The 20,790-nt window shown below is 47.8% G+C and overlaps 1 protein-coding gene across 2 annotated transcripts in view; it reads right to left on the reverse strand.

Moving 5' to 3' along the window:
* UHRF2 (ubiquitin like with PHD and ring finger domains 2) overlaps positions 1-20,790 on the reverse strand; it is a 1,897,232-nt gene that overhangs the window by 829,966 nt on the left and 1,046,476 nt on the right. For both annotated transcript variants that reach the window (XM_069625927.1, XM_069625926.1), the window contains exon 9: positions 19,525-19,629. In XM_069625927.1, the coding sequence (XP_069482028.1) occupies positions 19,525-19,629 (105 nt within the window). The remainder of the gene's footprint in view (positions 1-19,524; positions 19,630-20,790) is intronic.

Here is a 20,790-nt window from a genome sequence, read left to right on the forward strand (position 1 = left end):
CGGCGTGGACGTAGCCCTTTGAACTTGCGTCAAGTGTGAGGCACTCAGAGCAGAGGTCCTTTGCTCGACCAACTCAGTAGGTGCTGAGAATGCCTGCTCCACGGAGGACTTCAAAACTTTAGATGAAGGTGTTGAAAATGTTCTTGAGGGCAAAATTTGTTTGGTATGTGTGACATGCTTCGATTTCTTCAGCGTCCCCGCAGAAGGCACCAAAATGTTCCCGTGCACTGATTTAGAGAGTTTAGCCTGGTCACCAGGGAAGCCTCCATAGCAGCGCATGACACCTGCCATTCGAAGCCGGGACTGGCCCGGCTTCGGACTCTAAGCCGGCCCTGTCCTGGCTTGGATTGCTCCGCCTCGGCAGAGTATTCCATTGATGCCTCTGCTTGCACTGCGAAAGCATCCCAGCGTTTCGACCACCGATTTTTTAGTGTTTTCACCTTGAAAAGCTTACATGTCTGGCATTTATCTTCCCGATAGTATCTCAGAAGACAACTACAGACTTATGCACCTCTTTCCACAGAAACACTTTGTTACTTGTGGGGTGGAATTTACAAGGGGTATGTCGAAAACTGGCAGACAGTGCGGTTATTTATATTAGTGGGATAATGCAAGGTGACATGCTCCTCAACGATGAAGTATAAGAGTTTTCCCCCACCCCCCTACGGTGAAGAGCAAAGCCTGGAATATGTAGGACATTGAACGGGAATCTCCAAAGCTGCTATGCACCATGTGCAATGATCGATCCTGCGGTTTTTGGGCTCCGTCGAGATATATCAGCAACAATGGTCCAGTAGGCAGTAAGTAAAAGGCCTCTCAATATATATGTATGTCTTATTCATACATTCGATCATAAGAATAAGTACCACTTTAACTAACTCTGCAAAGTGCGACCTACTCAATGGTGGAAAAAAAATATCTGCAGACCTCGACGTGTGAGGGATCATGGGTACAGTACACGTCACAGTAGGGATCGTATTACAGGTGCGCTCCGTCAAACGTTCCTTTTCGAAAATCCAAAATAAAATTAAAATTACTCACAGTAGTGACTAAAGTACTCATAGTCCATAGAACCCTTTCCTCCATCCTTGTGGGTGTCTCCCAACATAAGGACTGTAGAGGAGGTCCCAAATAAAGCCTGTACTCCAGTCGCCCATTTTGAAGTACCAGGAACATTCACACCAAAATATGTGACGTATGATGAGCAAATAAACCAGCAGAGAGCCGCAGTAGGGCTCTCCCCAGTACCTATCAGAAGAACAATGCCTATTGAAGTCAGAGTACCTAGAAAACCATGGACAGTAAGGTATCCATTAAGAAAACCCTACCAGCATATGAGAAGAAATACCTAAGTATCGTCCGGGAAGAAACCAAAAAGGCCTTAATGGAAGACGAATGGTGACGTTACGAGGGCCCGGACAGATTCACAGATAGAAGAAATGACAACCAAAAAATGACACACAAAGACGAAACATCATGAATAAAGATATTGTGAACCTAAAGGAGGAGAATGATGTTGAAACACAAAAGAAGCTTAAGTTGTAAGCAGGATGGAGATATTCAACCAGCTAACACCTGTACATATGCTTGGAACCGCAAGAAAGCTAAGAAAACAGTGTGGCTTGCTATGCGAAGTAGAAGAATAGCGCGGCAAGCGCCATTATACATAATCTACCTCAAAACGAAGCACAGTGTTAGAAGTACGATTCCACTTTGCACGAAAAGCAGAATCAACTCAGGTTAATAGATGCCAAAACAGATAAGATTCATATTCTAGCAAAACGAGAAGAGGCGGCTGAATCGAAACTCAGCAGATGCAACTCGTGCCCGTAGAGCCAAGGTCATACCAATAGAAGGAACGAACAGTAGCCATATATAATTGAAACTTAAGAACAGAATATCCTGTCCTTGAAAGGTCGAGATAAGGAGGCGTATGCAGGTGGCAAGCTGAATAAGAATTAAATGCACAAACTGAGAGAAACTAGACAAATTCACGGTGTGGGTAGCACGTGACCAGCCGAGCGAGAAGCAGCATGGGTTCACACCTACGCTTGGCATCTGCCCAGGCAGCGATTTCAGAACTTTTCCAGACAGAAGACGCAGTTCCGAGGCCAACCACAGTAAAATAATTCACACATAGTTGCTGAAGCGATGATTGATTGTAACCTTAATTGGAGGAAGGCCGGGTAGCTGAGGGGCACCCTGCACCTGGCTGACCGTTCTGCGTGCTGCTAAGCAAAGTGGAAATGTATGCCTGGGATTGGTGCCAACCCAATCACAATGGACCAAATAATCTAGGGTCCTATAGTTAGTAGAACCAATGGGACGTCGTACTTTTAGTAACGTCGAGAGTAGTCATATTTGAAGGAAGGGCTTAGACGCCCACCTGACAGTCTTTACCCAATCCCCTCACTCCGTTACCATATATAGATATGGTACCTATATTAAAGTTACCTTTTCCTAACCAATAGAATTGCATGTTAAACTCTTGAGTGTTACATGTTTACACGTCAATTATAACACGTTTTGAGTATAAAAGTTAGGATTGGTATGAAGTTCGTTGGAGTTGAAGCGAGGCAGACTATCGCATCACTGCTGATTTCCATGATACCCGTTTTTGTACTTTTCATTAAACGGACTCCCTTTGCCAAACCATTGAGTTGTCCTTATTGATTGAGTAATAAATCTGCACCCCCATCCATCTCAGAGGTGCAGCTATCTCGTCTTAAAATACTTCGGAGCAAACCTCGGCTCTATGGGCCGGCCAGGGGTCTACGGAGTACACTTGGTAGCAGAGATTGATAGATATCGATTATCGATTAGAATAAGACACCTATTGACCGTCGACATAAAGTAACTCTAGGTCTTCGGCAATATCACAAGTCCTTTGCCATTCGGCTGAGTAGATTGTGAAGCTCCCTGTAGACAGTGGTAGTATAACACAATACTGCAGATTAGGGCCTGAAGGGACCTGTGTTCCCCACACATCCCTTCCCATTCTCACCCTCACTCCCTGAAGACCCCTCACCCAGGTGATCTTCCCGCACTGGTCCACACCCAGGGTCTAGATCCAAAGGTGATGGCCGTGCCCTGGCCACCTGAGAGAGAGGACCCCAGGGACTAGCAGGTGAGACACCCTCTGGTTTCTCACAACTTGTTCATAGATCAGACACAATGTTTTGTGTTGGCACAGCGTGGAGGTTTCTATACATTGAGACCCATAACAGAATTGGTTTCAATCTCAGATAATCAATTAAGTATATGGCTCCCAATACTAAGTGACTCGTCATGGAATACAATTTCCATAATGCACCTACAAGATAGCTGGAAAACCTGGTAGCCTAATCCAGAAACTATTTTGGACTCTGAATTGCATGCACACTGGCTTCACTGTGACTGGAAGGAAATGACATGCATTACTTACCGTAAAAGCATTTCTGATGGTTGTATCTGCTTAGATTCACATGCTGCGCATAGTCCGACATCCAGTGGTCACTGCAGAGCATTGCACCTTGTTTTTCAAAAATCGAAAAGGGGACGTCGACATAGGCGTGCCTGTAATACTACCCCTTATAGTGACGTGTAATGTACCCAAAATCCCTCACGCGTCGAGGTCCCTCTGTTTGTATTTGTTCTGCCATGAGGGACGTGTGTCATGACCCATCGGACACGCCCCTTCTGGGCCTCCTGGTCCTTGTCACGTCGGGGCTTACACTCTGTTGTACTACCAACATGGCCGCAACACTGAGCGCTGCCTACCAGTCTTCACGTTCATTGCAGCACACTCGATAAATTAGCCACAATCCCGCGCGTCTCAACGCTACTGTTAGCTGTGGCTAGACGTGTGCTCCGTAGTTCGCCTTTTCGGAACTTTGCTGTTTTCCTGGTTCCCAGACCCCTGCTTATTTCTATCCTCTCTCCTCCTACCCCACCTTCTCCTGGAATCCGTGCTCTGCCTCCGAATGCTTCTTCCCTTACTTATTTCTGGATTTCCTGGAGCTCGAAATCGGTCCCGGACAAGAAGTGAACGAACACTGGAAGCCGAAGACGGCCGAGCGGGCCTGTACAAGACCCGAACCATAAGGAAGAAAACTTCTACGACGGAATCCATCAAGCAGCGAAAACAGGTGAGAAAGTGGGAAACCTGTGACAGATTGAGACGCCACTTGGCCGAAGTCGATACAGACATGGAGGCGGGCGTTCAGGATCTTATGCGCGGCATGCAGGAACTAACAACCGAAGTGCAAAACCTTAAGGCAAAGATTGCCACGCTAAAGCAATTGGTTTTATCCCGTGATTCTGCCACGAAGGAGAGCGTCTTACTAGGCGGCATTGTGGACAAAAATACGACGGGTCAGCAAAGAACCTTTGTGGATTCCTAGATTCCTGTTTATTACTTCTCCACCCCCAGAGCTAAAGTGGGCTATATTATTTCACACCTTACTGGAAATGCATTAACTTGGGCCACACCATTAGTTAATGCCGGAGATGCCCTCCTGGATGATTATGACGGATTCATTTGAGCACTTAAGACCATGTTTGACTGCCCAGATCAGGTCTATAGCGCTCAGGAACGCCTTCTCGATTTCCAGCGTGGTTTCCAGGATATGCTCACATATGTAACACGATTTAAACAATTGGCTAAAGAAGCAGACTGGTCCTCTGAAGCCTGGTTCACTCTCTTTCGAAGAGGCTTGAATGAAGACATCAAGGATGAACTGGCCAGGGTGGCACGTCCAAGTTCATACCAGGCCCTTATGGATCTTGCTCTACAGATTGACTTTCGCATACAAGAAAGAAAGGCAGAGAAAAAGAAAACCAAGTTACCCTTCCAGCAGAATCCCATAGAGAACCCTACGAAATCCGAAGGTGGTTCTGCCCCTATTAACGAAGCTGAACCCATGCAATTAGGGGCCTTTTGTGGACCAATATCCCCCCAAGAAAGATTACGAAGGATCCATACCGGCTTATGCATGTATTGTGCATCGGACAAACATTTAGTGAAAGAGTGTCCAATAGCTCCTCCACGGCGTTCGGGTAACGCCAGATCCCGATCCTAGATGGAGCGCAGTTTCGGGAGAGAGATGTTGGCTCCACATCTATACCATTCTTGAACTCTCCTGGACGGAACAATCTGGTAATATTACAGGCCTTTCTATCGCCATCCAAGAAGAACACCTACCCCATACTGGCATTAGTGGACTATGGGGCCATGAGAATATTCATTGACCAAGAATGGGTCCTTAAACACCATATTCCCTACGAATCCCGGAATGTCATGTAACCTGTAGAAGTGATTGATGGGAGACCCCTTTCTTCCGGACCCATAACCCTTCAGACAAGGGAAATCGAACTAGCAATAAACCACCATCGTGAGAAGATAAGGCTTGACATTATAAAGTCCGCCCATTACCCATTGGTTTTGGGAATGCCCTGGCTACAAAAACACAATCCATACATCAATTGGGCAGCAGGTTCCTTGTTCCTGGGTTCCGAACATTGTATCTCTCATTGTCTATCCTTGGACCCCGCTCTGACACCAGCGGGAGAACTTTCAGCAAACCACCTAGCTCCAGTCTCGGTCTCGAACATCATCCAGGTCCCTAAAGTCTATCAGGAATACTCTGATGTGTTTTCTTCTGCTATTGTTCAAGCCTTACCTCCTCATAGACCAGAAGATTGTGGTATTGAAACCAAACCTTCAACTGTGATTCCCTTTGGGAGGATGTTCATTTTATCCGAACCCGAGAAAAAGGCCCTCCGTGAATACCCAGATACTAACCTTGAAAATGGCACCATACGACCATCCACATCTCTAGCAGGAGCATCACTGTTTTTTGTTCCTAAGAAAGACACCAATGAGCTCAGACCTTGCCTTGATTATCGAGGCCTAAATCAGTGCACCCTAAAGGATCGGTATCCGTTGCCCTTCATCTCAGACATCTTGGAAGCAGTAAGAGGAGCCGTAGTATTCACCAAACTGGATCTCAGAGGTTCCTACCATCTGATCTGTATTAGAGAAGGTGACGAATGGAAGACAGCCTTCAGGACACCCTTTGGTCATTATGAATACTTGGTCATGCCCTTCGGCCTTGCTAATGCCCCGGCGGTCTTTCAACGTTTCATGGATCGGGTGTTTTCAGACATGCTATTCCTTTTTGTCATCGTATACCTGGATAATATCTTAATATTCTCGAAGGACCCACTCAAGCATGAGGAACATGTTAAGGCAGTGTTACAAAGGCTACGTGAACACAAGCTCCTGGCAAAGCCCGAGAAGTGCCTCTTTCATGTTCCTACTGTCCACTATCTAGGATTTGTTCTTAGCCCAGAGTGTAATGGAATGGGTCAATCCAAGGTAAGGGCTATACTATCCTGGCCAAGTCCGACCTCCGTGAAACAGATCCAGTCCTTCCTGGGCTTAGATAATTTCTATAGGAAATGTATACCTTCCTTTTCCGAGATAGTCCAACCGATCATTGCCTTATTGAAAAAAGATGCTCCCTTTCATTGGACAACAGCTCAAGAGGAAGCCTTCCAACGCTTGAAATCTGAGTTCACTCAAGCCCCCATCCTGACTCAACCTGATATCAATCGACCCTTCTTAGTTGAAACAGACGCCTCCAACTACGCCATTGGAGCAGTTCTGAAATAAGAATTTGACGACAAACTGGAACATCCAATTGCTTATCTTTCGGGGACATTAACTCCCAGTGAAACCCACTACTCTGTCTTAGAAAAGGAACTGCTAGCCATCCGTCAAGCCTTTACCGAGTGGCGTCATTTACTCTTAGGAGCAGAACATCCTGTCCAGGTTCGCACGGACCATCGAAATCTTCAAGTATTACAGGCCTTGGAGTGTAGAAATAGCCGTCAAGCCCGTTGGGCCTTCTTCTTTGCCCAATACCAGATCCAGATTCACCACGTTCCTGGAACGCAGAACATAATTGCTGACGCTCTATCTCAATGTCCTGATTACGAACCTCCCGAAGACCGGACATTCCCTAAGATGTTTCCCCATACGATATTTGTAGCTCACGCAATCAGTCTCCTGGAAGAAATGTGCTTGCAAACTCAGTCCTCCGAACTCTGGAAGAACATTTCAAGGAAGAATCAATGGGATCTGAAAACCAAGGACGGATATTTGTTCATAGATAATGCTTTAGTCATTCCCACACAGAAAGTACAACAAAGGACAATAAACCTTTGCCACAATACTCTTCACTCTGGACATCGTGGCGTTACCAATACCCTCCGTCTCATACAAAGGCTATTCTGGTGGCCTAGAATGAAGACTGATGTAAAGCTGTACGTCCAAACCTGTTCTGTCTGTAGCCAGAACAAACATGATAACAAGAGACCGGCGGGTCTCCTACTACAGCCTACACTACCAACAAGCCCTTGGGAATTCATCGCTACAGACTTCATTGTGGAATTACCACCTTCCAGGGGATACACGACTATCATGGTCACCATTGACTTGTTCACTCATTTGGCTCATTTTACACCTCTGTATAAACTACCATCCTCATCAGAACTTGCTGGAATTTTCCTGGAACATACATTCCGGCTTCATGGTCTTCCTTCCAAGATAATATCAGACAGAGGACCTCAGTACATCTCTCAGTTTTGGAAACACCTTTGTCGAATATTAGGAATTCTACGCGCTCTTTCCTCAGGCTATCATCCCCAAACCAACAGAGCTACTGAACGTGTGAATCAAACCTTAGAACAATATCCTCGATGTTTTGCCACCAAGGTCCAGGATGATTGGTCCCTTTTGATTTCTGTGGCTGAGTTTGCCTATAATAACTCAGACCACTCGGCTGTAAAAACCAGTCCCTTCTTCTGTAGCCAAGGGTTTCATCCTTCGGTTCTCCCCCATCCTACACCGGTTCCTACAGTCGATTCCTGGATTGAAACACTCATCAATGTACAAAGGGAAGCCAAAGAACAGCTAGAAAGAGCCCGGAATCAGACCAAACATTATGCGGATTCAAAGGTAAGACCAGGACCCTCCTACGTAGTAGGCGATAAGGTATGGTTATCTTCTAAACTGCTGCCTCGACATCTACGGCCAAATAAACTGGCTCCCCGATATTATGGACCTTTTCCTATAAAAGAAATCATCAACCCAGTGGCCTTCCGCCTCAAACTGCCAGATTCCTGGAAGAGGATCCATCCAGTTTTTCATACATCTCTAATAAAGCCATACATCCAGACTTCTCGGACTAACCTTAGACCTAGTCCTGTCCTAGTCAATGACCAACTGGAATATGAAGTCTCCCGGATATGTGACTCCAGATATAAACTTGGTCAGCTACAGTACCTGGTGGAATGGAAGGGATATCCACCCAGTGAACGCACTTGGGAACCCATCTCCAATTTGAATACCCCCAGGTTACTCCGAAGGTTCCACCTCGTACACCCGGGCAAATCTGGCGGGACGGGGTTTCGGAGGAGGCATGCTGTCATGACCCATCGGATACTCCCCTTCTGGGCCTCCTGGTCCTTGTCACGTCGGGGCTTACACTCTGTTGTACTACCAACATGGCCGCAACACTGAGCGCTGCCTACCGGTCTTCACGTTCATTGCAGCACACTCAATAAATTAGCCAGACCCCCGCGCTTCCGCGCGTATCAACGCTACTGTTAGCTGTGGCTAGACGTGTGCTCCGTAGTTCGCCTTTTCGGAACTTTGCTGTTTTCCTGGTTCCCAGACCCCTGCTTAATTCTATCCTCTCCTTCTACCCCACCTTCTCCTGTAATACGTGCACCGTCTCCGAGTGCTTCTTCCCCTACTTATTCCTGGATTTCCTGGAGTTCGATATCGGTCCCGGACAAGAAGTGAACGAACACTGGAAGCTGAAGACGGCCGAGCGGGCCTGTACAAGACCCGAACCATAATGAAGAGAACTTCTACGACGGAATCCATCAAGAAGCGAAAACAGGTGAGAAAGGAGGAAACCTGTGACAACGTGAGTCAGTACAGAAAAGAGAGAAAGTAATAAGACATCTATGTTCCTTCCATCCGAGTGGGGAGGAAGGGTGGGCACATGTGAATCTAAGCAGATACAACCATCAGAAATGCGTTTACGGTAAGTAAAGCATGTCTTCTGATGTTTGTTAATCTGCTTAGAATCACATGGTGTGCATAGACTAACAAGCAGTACCCGGAGTTGGAGGTGGGTTGTAAGAAGGAACAGTAGAGAAAAGGAATCAGATCTAGAATGGGCATCTAGACAATAGTTTTTTTTTAAAGGTGTGTACAGAACTCCAGGTTGCCGCCTTGCAAATTGACTCAAGGGGAACATTTGCAATGAATGCTATGGATGCCCCAGTGCCTCGAGTAGAATGTGCTTACGGCTTGAAGGGCAGTTCTCTCTAGCAAGAGTGTAACAGAGAGTGATGCATTGGACAATCCATCTAGATATAGTGGATTTGGAAAGTACATCTCCTCTCTTCCTGCCGCCACCGAGACAAAGAACTGATTAGTCTTTCTCAGTGGTCTAGTTCTTTCCATATAAAACATGACCGCTCTGCAAACATCAAGTGTGTGCAGGCTTTTTTCTCCCAGGTTTGATGGGTTTTGAAAGAACGTTGGTAGTTCTATAGACTAGTTGACATGGAATTTTGAAATTAACTTTGGTGCAAACCTAGGGTGTGAGCGTATAACCACCTTATCTTAGTGAATTGTTACAAAGGGATCTAGTATAGAGAGCGCTTGTAGTTCAATCACTCTCCTAATGGAGTGTAACGTTCACCTGATTCCCACGGAGGCGCAGGTCTGGCTTCGAGTGCTGATGCTTCTTCAATGGTGAAGCGCAGGACTCTGAAGATGGACAAGAAGGGCCCTCTACTCTGGCTTCTCCGGCTCGCAGGAATATTCCCCTGTGCGTGAAAAGGGAGTATTACCTACTGACTGAGTTATGATCAAGCCTCCCACTCTCTTCCAACCCTCCACGATACCCTTCCACGATTCCCCGTGAAGTCTCACCTTAGGGTCAGGAAGGATGAGCTCTCCATCCTGCTTCTGATGCAGGGGCGCGTTGAAACCCAGTTACTTCACTGGATTGAGGATTGATGGGAGTTCAGGTAAGCTTGACTATTCAGGTAAGGCTCTGTAAAAGTTCTGTTGCAAGTTCAAAAGTCCAAGCTTAATAATAATGTTCATTGTCTTTTTGCAGCAAGCGTTAATGTTTATGTCTTTTTTCCCCTTAGGGGCCGGGGTTCGGAATGCCGGAGATATGGCACCGACCCGAAGTGAAACGTGCAGTTCCAGTTCCAGTAAATGGCAGGTTAGTTCTGGATGAGCTCTCGGGAACTGACTTTGCATACGCTCATTCAATGTCTTTTTTCCCCATAGGGTCCGGGGTCCGGAAAATGCCTGGAAGCGGCAAGACCCGAAATGAAATGAGGTAAGTCTTATTCCCTTCCTTCTCTCACCTCTTATTCTTGTCTTTTTCTCTAGGCTCTGGGAAGTGGCTGTGTATCCGGATGATCGCTGCTGAAGAGGGAGGAACCCAGGAAAGGTGAGTGAAATGCAGCACTGCAGCGATCGTAACGAAATGCTTTTAAAAATAATGTCTTCCCTTTCAGGATCGTCAGTGATGTCTCCGTGGTGCTGATTTAGCTGGTAAGGTCTCTTGTCTCCCTTTGCAGGTGACCCAGGATGCTGACAGGCGTGGCTGAAGTCCAGATGCAGGAGCTGACACGGTGAGCGTCCAGCTGCGAGGAGCAGAACAACGCGAAGCGTGAGTTGCTGATCGGGTGCGGTTTAAATAGCTTTGGAAGACGTCCCAAGTGTGTATCCTTCCTCTGATCAGGTATGTATCCTTCCCCGACCACACCCGGGTGGAAAGTAGTCCCACAGGTAAGGTAGTTCCATCCAGGCCTCAAGAGGGCCTGGATGTGGCAGCATGGTCTGCATCAGGTAAGTGCACATGAAAACACTTGAAAACATGTCTAGCTTTATGAGCCTGGCGCCTAAGGCGCCAGGACAGAGGTCCAACATGAGCCTGGCGCCTAAGGCGCCAGGACTGCGTCCAAAGGGCCCCGGCTTGGGCCCGCTGGCACTCTCCTGGGGGAAACGATGCCTGCCTCTGGGGTCGCTGGGTCGGACCTGGCTCCTTGGAGGTAGGCATCATGACATGGAGGTGATAGCTATCAAGAAAGCAGTTTTTAGAGTGAGATTCATAAGGGTTGCTTTATGCATGGGTTCGAAGGGGGAGCCCATTAGCCGGGTTAGTACAACATTCAGGTCCCATCCGGGAGCTCGGTTAGATATAGGAGAGTGAATTCTTTTCACTCCCTCCATGAAGGCTTTAATAACTGTAACTTTCCACCATGACACCTTATGTTGAGACGTAGTGTATGGGGAGGGTGCAGCTAGGTGAACTTTAATACAATTAAAGAATAATCCTGAGTCCAACAAGTGAGTCAGGTATAGAAAATTTTTTGTAGGATGCCCTTTGACTTACACCAGATAACAAACCGTTTCCACTTGCTAGAGTAGCAGTAACGAGTGTTTGGTTTTCTTGCCTCTCTAAGAATGTCCATGCATGTCTGTGGGAGCTGCAAATGTCCAAATTCTATGACCTCAGGAGCCAGGCTGCCAAGTTCAGGGTCTGTGGGCATGGGTGCAGCGTTTGGCGCCTGCACTGTGACAGCATGTTGTACGGGCAGGGTAGTTTCACCGGAGGAGACAGTGACATCTCCATCAGATGAGCGAACTAAGGTTGCCGAGCCCACATGGGGGCCACCAGTATCATGGTAACTGGTTCCTGGTGCATCTTGTGCACCATCTTGTTGAGAAGGGGAGTCGGGGGGAAAAGCGTAGACAAATTTCCCTGGCCATGTTATCCAGAGGCCGTTCCCCTTGGAGCGGTTCTTGGGGTACCTGGAGGCATAATCTTGGCATTGGGTGTTCTCCAGAGTTGAAAACAGGTCGATCTCTGGGAAGCCACATTCTGCAAAAACGTTGGAGGCGATGTCTTCTTGTAATCGCCATTCATACTCTGCGGGCAGAGGGAAGTCTCTGCTGAGTTTGTCTGCCAGAAGATTGAGTTCCCCTGGTACATGTTGAGATAACAGGAACATGTTGTGTCTGATAGCCCACATCCAGATGTTCTGGGACAGCTTGGACAGTCCTGGAGAGTGAGCGCCTCCTTGCTTGTTCAGGTAGTACATGGCTTTGGTGCTGTCTGTAAGGACCAGCACTGTTTTCTCTTGTAGGTGTGTCTGGAAAGCCTTCAGTGCTTTGAAGACCGCCAGCAGTTCCAGCAAGTTTATGTGTTTGGACGCCACACTCAGAGTCGAAAATCTGTGTGCAGTCTGATGAGATAGGTGAGCCCCCCATCCTGTGAGGGATGCGTCTGAGGTTAGAGTGGCTTCCACTGCGGGGGTGGCGAATGGTTTCCTCAACACGAGGATTTCCTTCGACCACCATCGCAGAGAGAGAACCAAGGCCTCAGAGACCACGACTAGATCGTCCCATTGTCCGCTGGCCTGACACCACTGGCTGTTGAGCCACTCTTGCATTGGACGCATGCCCAGGCGTGCGTGAGGTACCAAATAAATACATGACGCCATCTTTCCTAGCAATCGCATGGCTTTGTGTACCGTCACCTCTCGACCGGCTACATATTGCGGGATCTGAAACTGCATATTTTGCACCCTCTCATTGGAGGGGAAGACGAGGCCGTCCTTTGTTCGAATTAGAGCCCCTAGGAATTGCTTGACTTGGCTGGGGTCTAGACTGGACTTCTTCTCGTTGATGGAGAAGCCCAGGTGGAACAAAAGGTCTACAGTCTTTTCGGTATTTGAGAAGCATGTTTCGTAAGAATCTCCTGTTATGAGCCAGTCGTCGAGGTATGGGTAGACTGGAATGGACAACCTGTGCCGAAGGGTAGCACTTTGAACTGATAGTGTTTGCCTTCTATCATGAACCTGAGGTATTTTCTGTGCGCTGGCAACATTGAAATATGGAAGTATGCATCTTTCATGTCCAGTGTTGCCATGTAATCCCCCTGTGTGAGCAGGGGAATTACCTCCTGCAAAGTCACCATACAAAATTTTTGAGGTTTTACGAATTTGTTCGCTGGGCGAAGATCTAGTACAGGGCGCATGGTTAAATCCTTTTTGGGTACAAGAAAGTACACTGAATAAATACCCTCCTTTACCTGTGATGGAGGCACAACCTCTATTGCTCCTTTTTTCAGTAGCAGTTCGACTTCCTGAAGAAGGATGGAGAGGTGTTCTGTGATAGGCATCTTCCCCTTGGGGGTCTGAATGTAGGGGACCGACTGAATTCGATGGAGTAACCGTGGGCTATTGTTGACAGTACCAAGCGGACTGTGGTAATTCCCTCCCATGCTTGTAGGAATGATGTTAACCAGCCCCTGACCGGAGATGCATGGGAGTTGGCAACCGGGGAGCCTCTGGGAGTGGGCCTCCGACCTCTTCACTTTCCACGACGTAGTCCTCTCGGAGCATATTGTCCACTGGTTCCCTGAGTGGAGGACCAGATGCCTGCTGAGGAGTATTGTTGTTGTTGGTTTTGTCGTTGGCCACGAAAAAAGCACACGTTGCCGTAACCTTGCTTTTTAGGAGGTCTTGTGATTTGGTCCAGAGTCTTTAGAGTTTCTAATTCCTTCTTAGCTGTTTCCAGTGCGTCGTCAACCGCCTTACCAAACAAGTTTGAGTCTTCAAGGGGTTTGTTCATGAGGGACGCCTGGGTTTCTGGCTTGAAACCTGAGTTCCTGAGCCAAACATGACACTTAAGAAGTACCCCCTGGACTAGTGACCAGCCAGCCGTCTCCGCAGCATCTAGTGTGTTCTTAATGATGCTTTGGTTTACCCGAGTACCTTCTGTCACAATGGCTAACAAATGGGTTTGTAAGGGCTCAGGAGCTTCTTGTAGGCCTTTGCGCAACATTCCCCATTGGGCATCAGCGTAGCTTGCCAGCAAAGTATTGTTGCTGGCAAACCGCATGGAGAAATCTGCTGAAGTTGTAATTCTTTTCCCAAGGCATAAAGCTTCTTCTCTTCCCTGTCTGGGGGTGCTTCGCTAGTAGATAGCGGAACCCCCGCCCTTTTCCTTGTGGTGGTTACTACAAGGGAATCAGGTATGGAGTGACCCCTAATATATAAGGGATCCGATGGTGAGGGGCTAAAAAGCTTCTCAATTCTTGGGTTGACATCTCTAACCAATGCAGGTGTGGATAAAGATGGAACGAGGCGTCTCTTGACTGAGGCATGAAGGGGTATGGCCTGGCTAGTAGGTGGTTTTGCCTTAATTATTTTCTCCACAAAGTCTACTTCTGAAGTAATTTCCCCTGCGTCAATTTCAAAATGTGCTGCCGCCTTGCGTAGCAATGCATTGAAAGTGGGTTGGTCATCCACAGGTGATGGGTTTCTGACCGGTGTGGTCTGAGGAGAAGACAGATCTAAAACGTCAGGGTCTGTTGACGCCCCTGGAGACTGCCAGGGCTGTGGTCCACATATGTCTGGGTCTTCTTCAAAGTCCCCTACAGGGTCTTGTAGATCCTCAGTATTTAGGCACTCATCATCTTCGTGAAAATGTGGGTCCTCTTCAGTTTGTCCATACACAAATGAAATCTTTCCATAATCCACTGGGATAACCCTGAACGGTCTAGTGGCAGAAAGGTGTGCTCCTCCGCCTCTAGGCGTCGAGATCTCTCCCATAGCGTGGAGGATATACCCCCTTCGGGCCCACGAGAAACCTTCTTGTGGGCCCGACACTGGGGATTTATCTTTAGGTTTTCCCTTCGACGGGGGAGGGAGGGAGGTTCTGGCATAGGTTTCGGCATCTCTCTGGCTTTGTAGGCGGGTGTCGGCGACTCTTTCGCCGTCTGTCTTTGAGCGTCAGTGGAGACTCTATTCTAGCCAAGCTTTTGACGACTAGTTTGTCCGTCGAGGGCTGGTCGTGAACGGATTTTGGCGGTCCCGGAACCTTTTCGCGACGACGGTCGCTCTCTTACGAGGCGTTTCGTCTGACATTTTGGTGGTAGCGCTCTTAGTTGCGGATGGCCCAGTCGCTAGTCGCGCATGCGGCTGCGGGGAGGGCTGGCGACCTTTACGGTCGGCGGAGGCTGCCGGTAGATTCGGCATCTCCGTTGGTGTTGGGGCCTTCTTCGACTTAGTCGAGGAAGGGCCATGGGTTGTGTGTTTAGTTTTCACTTTTTCATGTCGTCGGCGTCGCCGGGGTGTACATCCCCATAAGTAGGGCGTGAGCCGAACTTTTCGGGGCTGGGGACAGACGCGGAGGAGCGGGAGCGCTCCTTAGAGATGTCGACAACCTCCGATACGGAGGTAGCATTATCACTGTCCCCCAAGTCACATTCGGCGGCGGCGGTTGAGGAATCAGCCTTCACATAGCGTAGGCTGTCCACCTCTTGACCCTGCGGTCCTTCAAACGTTTTGGACGAAGGAGTTTACAGGCCGCACAGCCGGCCTTGTTGCAGTCGAGGGGTAAGCAGCGGTTACACCACTTATGCTTATCCTTCCACGTGAATTTGCCATTACGAGGGCAAAATCTAAAAGGAGTCCTCTCCATAGCTGAGGATGTAATTGATAACGACCCCAAAGGAAAGGGGGGGAAGAGAAAGGCATTCTAGAAGAAAACAGAAATGTCCACAACAACCCCCACTCTCCCTACTGTGTAGGCCGGCGAGGCCGGGCCACGTGTTCGGCAGCGCCGATAGAATCTCCTCCATCGAAACCACCACCGTCGAAGATCTTGACTCGGTGGGGAAGTTGCTTAGCCGTGAAAAGAGGGTTGGAGGCGTTTGGATTAGCGATAACTGACAAAACGAGCAAGGGCCGAATAAATGATAATGGCAATGTCTCTTACGAGCTCCGCATAAAGCAACCAGTATTCTGGGCGGAAAAAAACAAAACAATCTGAGGGACCTCGACGTGTGAGGGATTTTGGGTACACTACACGTCACTATAGGGATTGTATTAGAGACACGCCTATGTCGACATCCCCTTTTTGACTTTCGAAAAACAAGATGCAATACTCCGCAGTGACCCCTGGATGTCGGACTGTGCACAGCATGTGATTCTAAGCAGATGATTAACAAACATCAGAAATATACATTTTAATGAAGTGCAGCACTCACATTTCACTGCAATGACTGTGCTTTTGTTTCTATAAAAGAATTTCCTTGAGTTTGTCAGCACTGGAACAGACCCACTGCTCCAAAAGTCCATGCTAGGGATTTCCATTAAACACACGTGACTGCTTGTGTGCAGCACAATCATACAGCGCCACCCTGGCTTCCTCCCTGCTAGCACTATTTATAAGCTGCCACACACTTAAGCTCCCTGTTTCTGCACTGTATTCTAAACCTTGTGCAGCTGGGACCCATTTGGAATCACTATTTGCTTTGCTGAGCATTCTGCCTTGTGCCTTGCCTGTGTCTGATCCCTGCTCCTGTGTTGCCTTGCTCTAATTTCCACAGCGCATTCCCTGCTGGTTCAGTCCTCCCCTCTCTGCCTGCTGCCAGTATATTTTCTCCTTCCCTTTAAGATATGTCCCTCCAGCCCTTAACCCAAGCTTATTGTGCTCTGTGTGTTATGGGTCGACGTTCACCTCGTCTTGTGTGCAAAACCCGGCCACCTGCATCCCTAGCACTACGGTTTCCCAGTGCAGCTACCAGAAAGGTTAGGAGGTTCGTAGCGCTCCCCAAAAGGATACGGCATCATGCTGCCCCATTCTATGCACGATGGCAGCTGCCGTGGAAGTTAGCAACTCGAAAACTACACTCCCCAGAAAACCGGGCTCCGTGAGGTAGTTTGCCGGTAGAGCCTCGCGTTGGCTTGCCCCGCCTCGCTCACTGATGTAGTCCGTGGAGGCAGCCAGGACGCCGCTCCTGTTTACAGCTACTCCCGGCATTTAGAAGTTCCTTCTTCGATTGCCAAACCTCTTTTGTTTCTTACGGATTCAACTCGGATTGTTTACTGGACCCGCTATTTGGATTACCCTTATTGAACTGCCTTCCTGTGTACCGAACCTGTTTTTGCTTCCACGGACCCCGCTAGAAAAAGATTTGTCTTTGTTTTCGCCTGCAAGTGTACCGAAATCCTGTTTTCTTCCGGACTTCTCTTCTACACGCTTTTGCCTTAGTCCCTGTCCGCTAGTGTACCAGACCTTGCCTGCCTTCGACTTACCTATCTCAGGAACTGCCATCCCGACTGGTTGTTCTTCATCGTGCCAGACCTAACCTGCCTTCAACTTACCTTACCTGGAACTGCCATCCCGACTGGTTGTTATCATCATTCTTCGTTCATCAGTGGTAAGACTTTTTGCTTCACGAACGGAACGTTTGGATTTAACCTGTTTTTTCCTGTGCACTCACGGACGCTCTGCAGCTGTGCACCATCCCGAATCCAGTGCGACCCTCGTGCCGCCCGGGTATTAGTATCCTACTAACATTTACCTTTTTCTTATTTTATCCCTGTCGTTGTGTTCTGAACTACTCAAATCCTTCAGTCCTTCTCCACTGGTAAGATCCTGTCCATCTCATGAATTGTGTCATAGTTTAAACCAGTTAGGTGCTAAGTCTTGTTATATTCCTAGGTGATTCCCGGGTTGCTGCCATTCTTCCATTCTATGGGGGGAAAAAGCTCAGGTATTCCATCAATTAGTAAGGCTTACAGGGGACAAGTGTTACCTTTGTATTACTGACTTGTTGTTCTTTCCTTTACAGCCTGGTTCGTGGCGGTGCGCTTTCCCCCCGCCCTTCTTGGTGATCAGTCAGTCCCCTTGTCTGGTTAATTACAGCAAGTGGTCATATCATTTTGAAGGTCTCATTCCCTCACAGAGAAGAGGCTTGGGTAGAGGCCCTACGCAAAGCTCTTCAAGCAACTTCCTGGGTTTTGGATACTCCCCGGTTCTACGCACTCATCTCACCGGTGAGTAACACTGTGCCTGCGGTTTCCAGTCTCTGTTACTTGTGTGGTTTCCCTTCAGTCTCCTTCTGAACTCCCTGCTCTGCCGTCTCTTGCTCTTTCACGTTTATTTAGTCTCAAGCTTTACCTTGCTTTTGTTAGGCTCCTTTTCTCTTGCTTCTGTTTGCACCTTTTCCTTTAGCTCTAGTCCTGTGTTCCACAGTCTTGCCTTGTATGGTTTGTGTTCTTCCAGTGCAGTATTGTAACCAGCTTTTGTAACCTACATTCATTTATCTTGTACACTGCTCCCTTGCCTTGTACCATTTACTTGCCTCTGGTACCTTGTGCCAGTTCTCTGCTAGTGTTCTCTGCATTCCTAGTCCCTGCTTTTCTGTTCTGAATTCTTGTTTCCCTTTTGGATCTCTTAGTGTCTGGAAAACGCTTTGTGGTGTGCACACCTGTGCCTCTGTGTATTCCTTTGCACAGCAATTGGCTCCTATACCCTATGAGGAAGTCTCTTACCTTCCTACAGTTTATGGTATATTTCTTATAACAGTGTGCTGCTTTCTTTTGAAACAGAAGGCATCCACTGTATGTTCCAGCTGGATGGAAGGATGGGCACACACGCACGCGTGCGCACACCCACACATGTGTAAGTACACTCCTTGTTTGTGTCCTAGGGGCCAAATTCAGAAGCCACTCTTACTGCCCCCTTCCATGGGTTTGCAGGGTGTGGTGCCTGTAAGAGTAACTTGCACAGAGGTATTGAGCCTAAAGTCTAACCAGTGTACACCCCTAGTGGGATTCCTCATTGTTTCTCTAGTACATGGTTCCCATCCCTTCCTGGTCACCATATTGATCTGCCTTTTCTTCCTGTAACATTGGTCTTATTTAATGTGGCTGTTCTTTTTTCTAATTTGTCCTCCTGGTGTGTTTGCCTGCCCCTTTATATCAACATAGCAATCCCCAAATGTTTCTAGGGTACCCTGTGCAACCCCTGAAATCACCATACATCATTACAGTTATTTCTATGGATTTTCTAAAATAAGAAGCATCTCAGGCCATGTTTTGAATTGGAATATAAAATACAGAACATCATTCTGCTTCAAAGAAAAGAGGACAAATACATCTATGGCAAATCAAAATGTGTACTAAAAAAGCAAATACAGTACTACTAGTTGGGACCATGTTTCTAGGTACTACTTTCTATTGATGGGAATATAGAGAATCATGCAAGGCCAGCCCTACAGGGATACATATACATTTCGTAGGAGTACTCTGTTAAACTAGAAATGATCAAATGTTCAATGATGTCGTTTATTTTACTTTGGTAATCCAAGTTTGACATTCTTGTGATCCAGATTACTCAATTCTCGGCATTACTCCATGGGATGTTACTTAAACATGATTGATCTGAGCCCTTCTGGCCACAAGTTGTAGCCTTCCTTTGACCCCACCAGGGTGGCCTCTCTGTGTTTGAATAACCCTGATTGACTGAAGAGAAGTATGCAAAAGGTATTTACTTTAAACAGCTAGATCCTCTTCAAAACAGTAATTCGCATATTGACATGTCATTTATTACAATACAGAGTGCCATTGAGAACGTACCACTTCATCTTCGAATCCACCAGCTAATACCAGGGAGTAAGCTCCATCATTACAGCGACCATGGATTCCGCCAACATGCGGCCTGTGAACACCAGCTTCACTCACCTTGGAAAAAGACAATATGCACCTTACATTTTAAAACTCTACAGCACTTGAATTCGAGTTTACTCTGTCATACTTTGTTGATTGGATTGCTGCTCATACAGTTAGACAAGATAAAATGTATTTTGTGTTGACTGAGAAATTAAACTTACTCACCGTAGTGACTAGGGTACTCATAGTCCTCTTTACTCCATACTTGTGGGTGTCCCCCAACATGGGTACGGTACCGGAACCTTTGGCAGCGAAAAATTGAGCTCCCCCTTCAAATTTAATATAGCGTATAGGGGTGTGGCCTCCGTTGTGGGACCACCCCGCTGAGGCCTCGCCCTTCGGCGCCTCACCTCAGCCCCCTTTGAACACATCGGACGTTTAGATATCTGTTTACTCTTAGTACGTATTAGCCCTTGGCATACTAGTGGTGGAAGGTGGGTGGGACGTATGGAGGAAAGAGGACTATGAACTATGAGTACTCCTAGTCACTACAGTGAGTAACTTTAACTACTCAAACGTCCCGTCCCCTTTCCTCCATCATTGTGGGTTATTCTACCAAACAAGAAAATAAGGTGGAGCTGTGACAACCTTCCTCATATCTAGGGCGAAGCAAAAAAGGTTCTTCAGAACCGCCTGGCCAAACTTTGTATCATGCTTGGAACAGGTCTCCAGTGAGTAGTGCTAACAGAAGGCCAACGGAGGGGGGCGTGGCTAGCACGCATGGTGTGAAGACAGAATCCACCAGCACTCCTGGCCGAGATCCTGTAACGGACCATATCGCTCAGATAAAACGCAACATATGGGCATAAATTCAGCAGCAGCGTGAAGGGGAACCGTTTTTCTACCCTTGACGCTGCCTCCGCGAGGAAATCTGACCCGCACAATAAGGAAACGGAATGAGTGAAGCAGAGCCCTCCGATTCACAAGATGGCAGCGACCGCCACTATCAAGTAAGCCGTGGCGAAGCAGAATAGATCAGCTGGGAGCCCATCCTGGACAAAGAGGACTCCTCAGACAGGACCCGTGCTCACCGCTGGACCCCCGGCACCTGCGGGGAGCCACAACCCGGTGAAGAAGGTACCGCAAACCCTGCTCCCTGGACTACGCACTGGTACGGGGCCAACGCCAGCACGAAAGAAGCCCCGAAGGAGAAGAAGGTAGGGGGACATAAAA

This window comes from Ambystoma mexicanum, chromosome 6p (genome assembly GCF_040938575.1).
Source record: "Ambystoma mexicanum isolate Mex_15411 chromosome 6p, UKY_AmexF1_1, whole genome shotgun sequence".
In the NCBI taxonomy this organism is placed as follows: Eukaryota; Metazoa; Chordata; class Amphibia; order Caudata; family Ambystomatidae; genus Ambystoma; species Ambystoma mexicanum.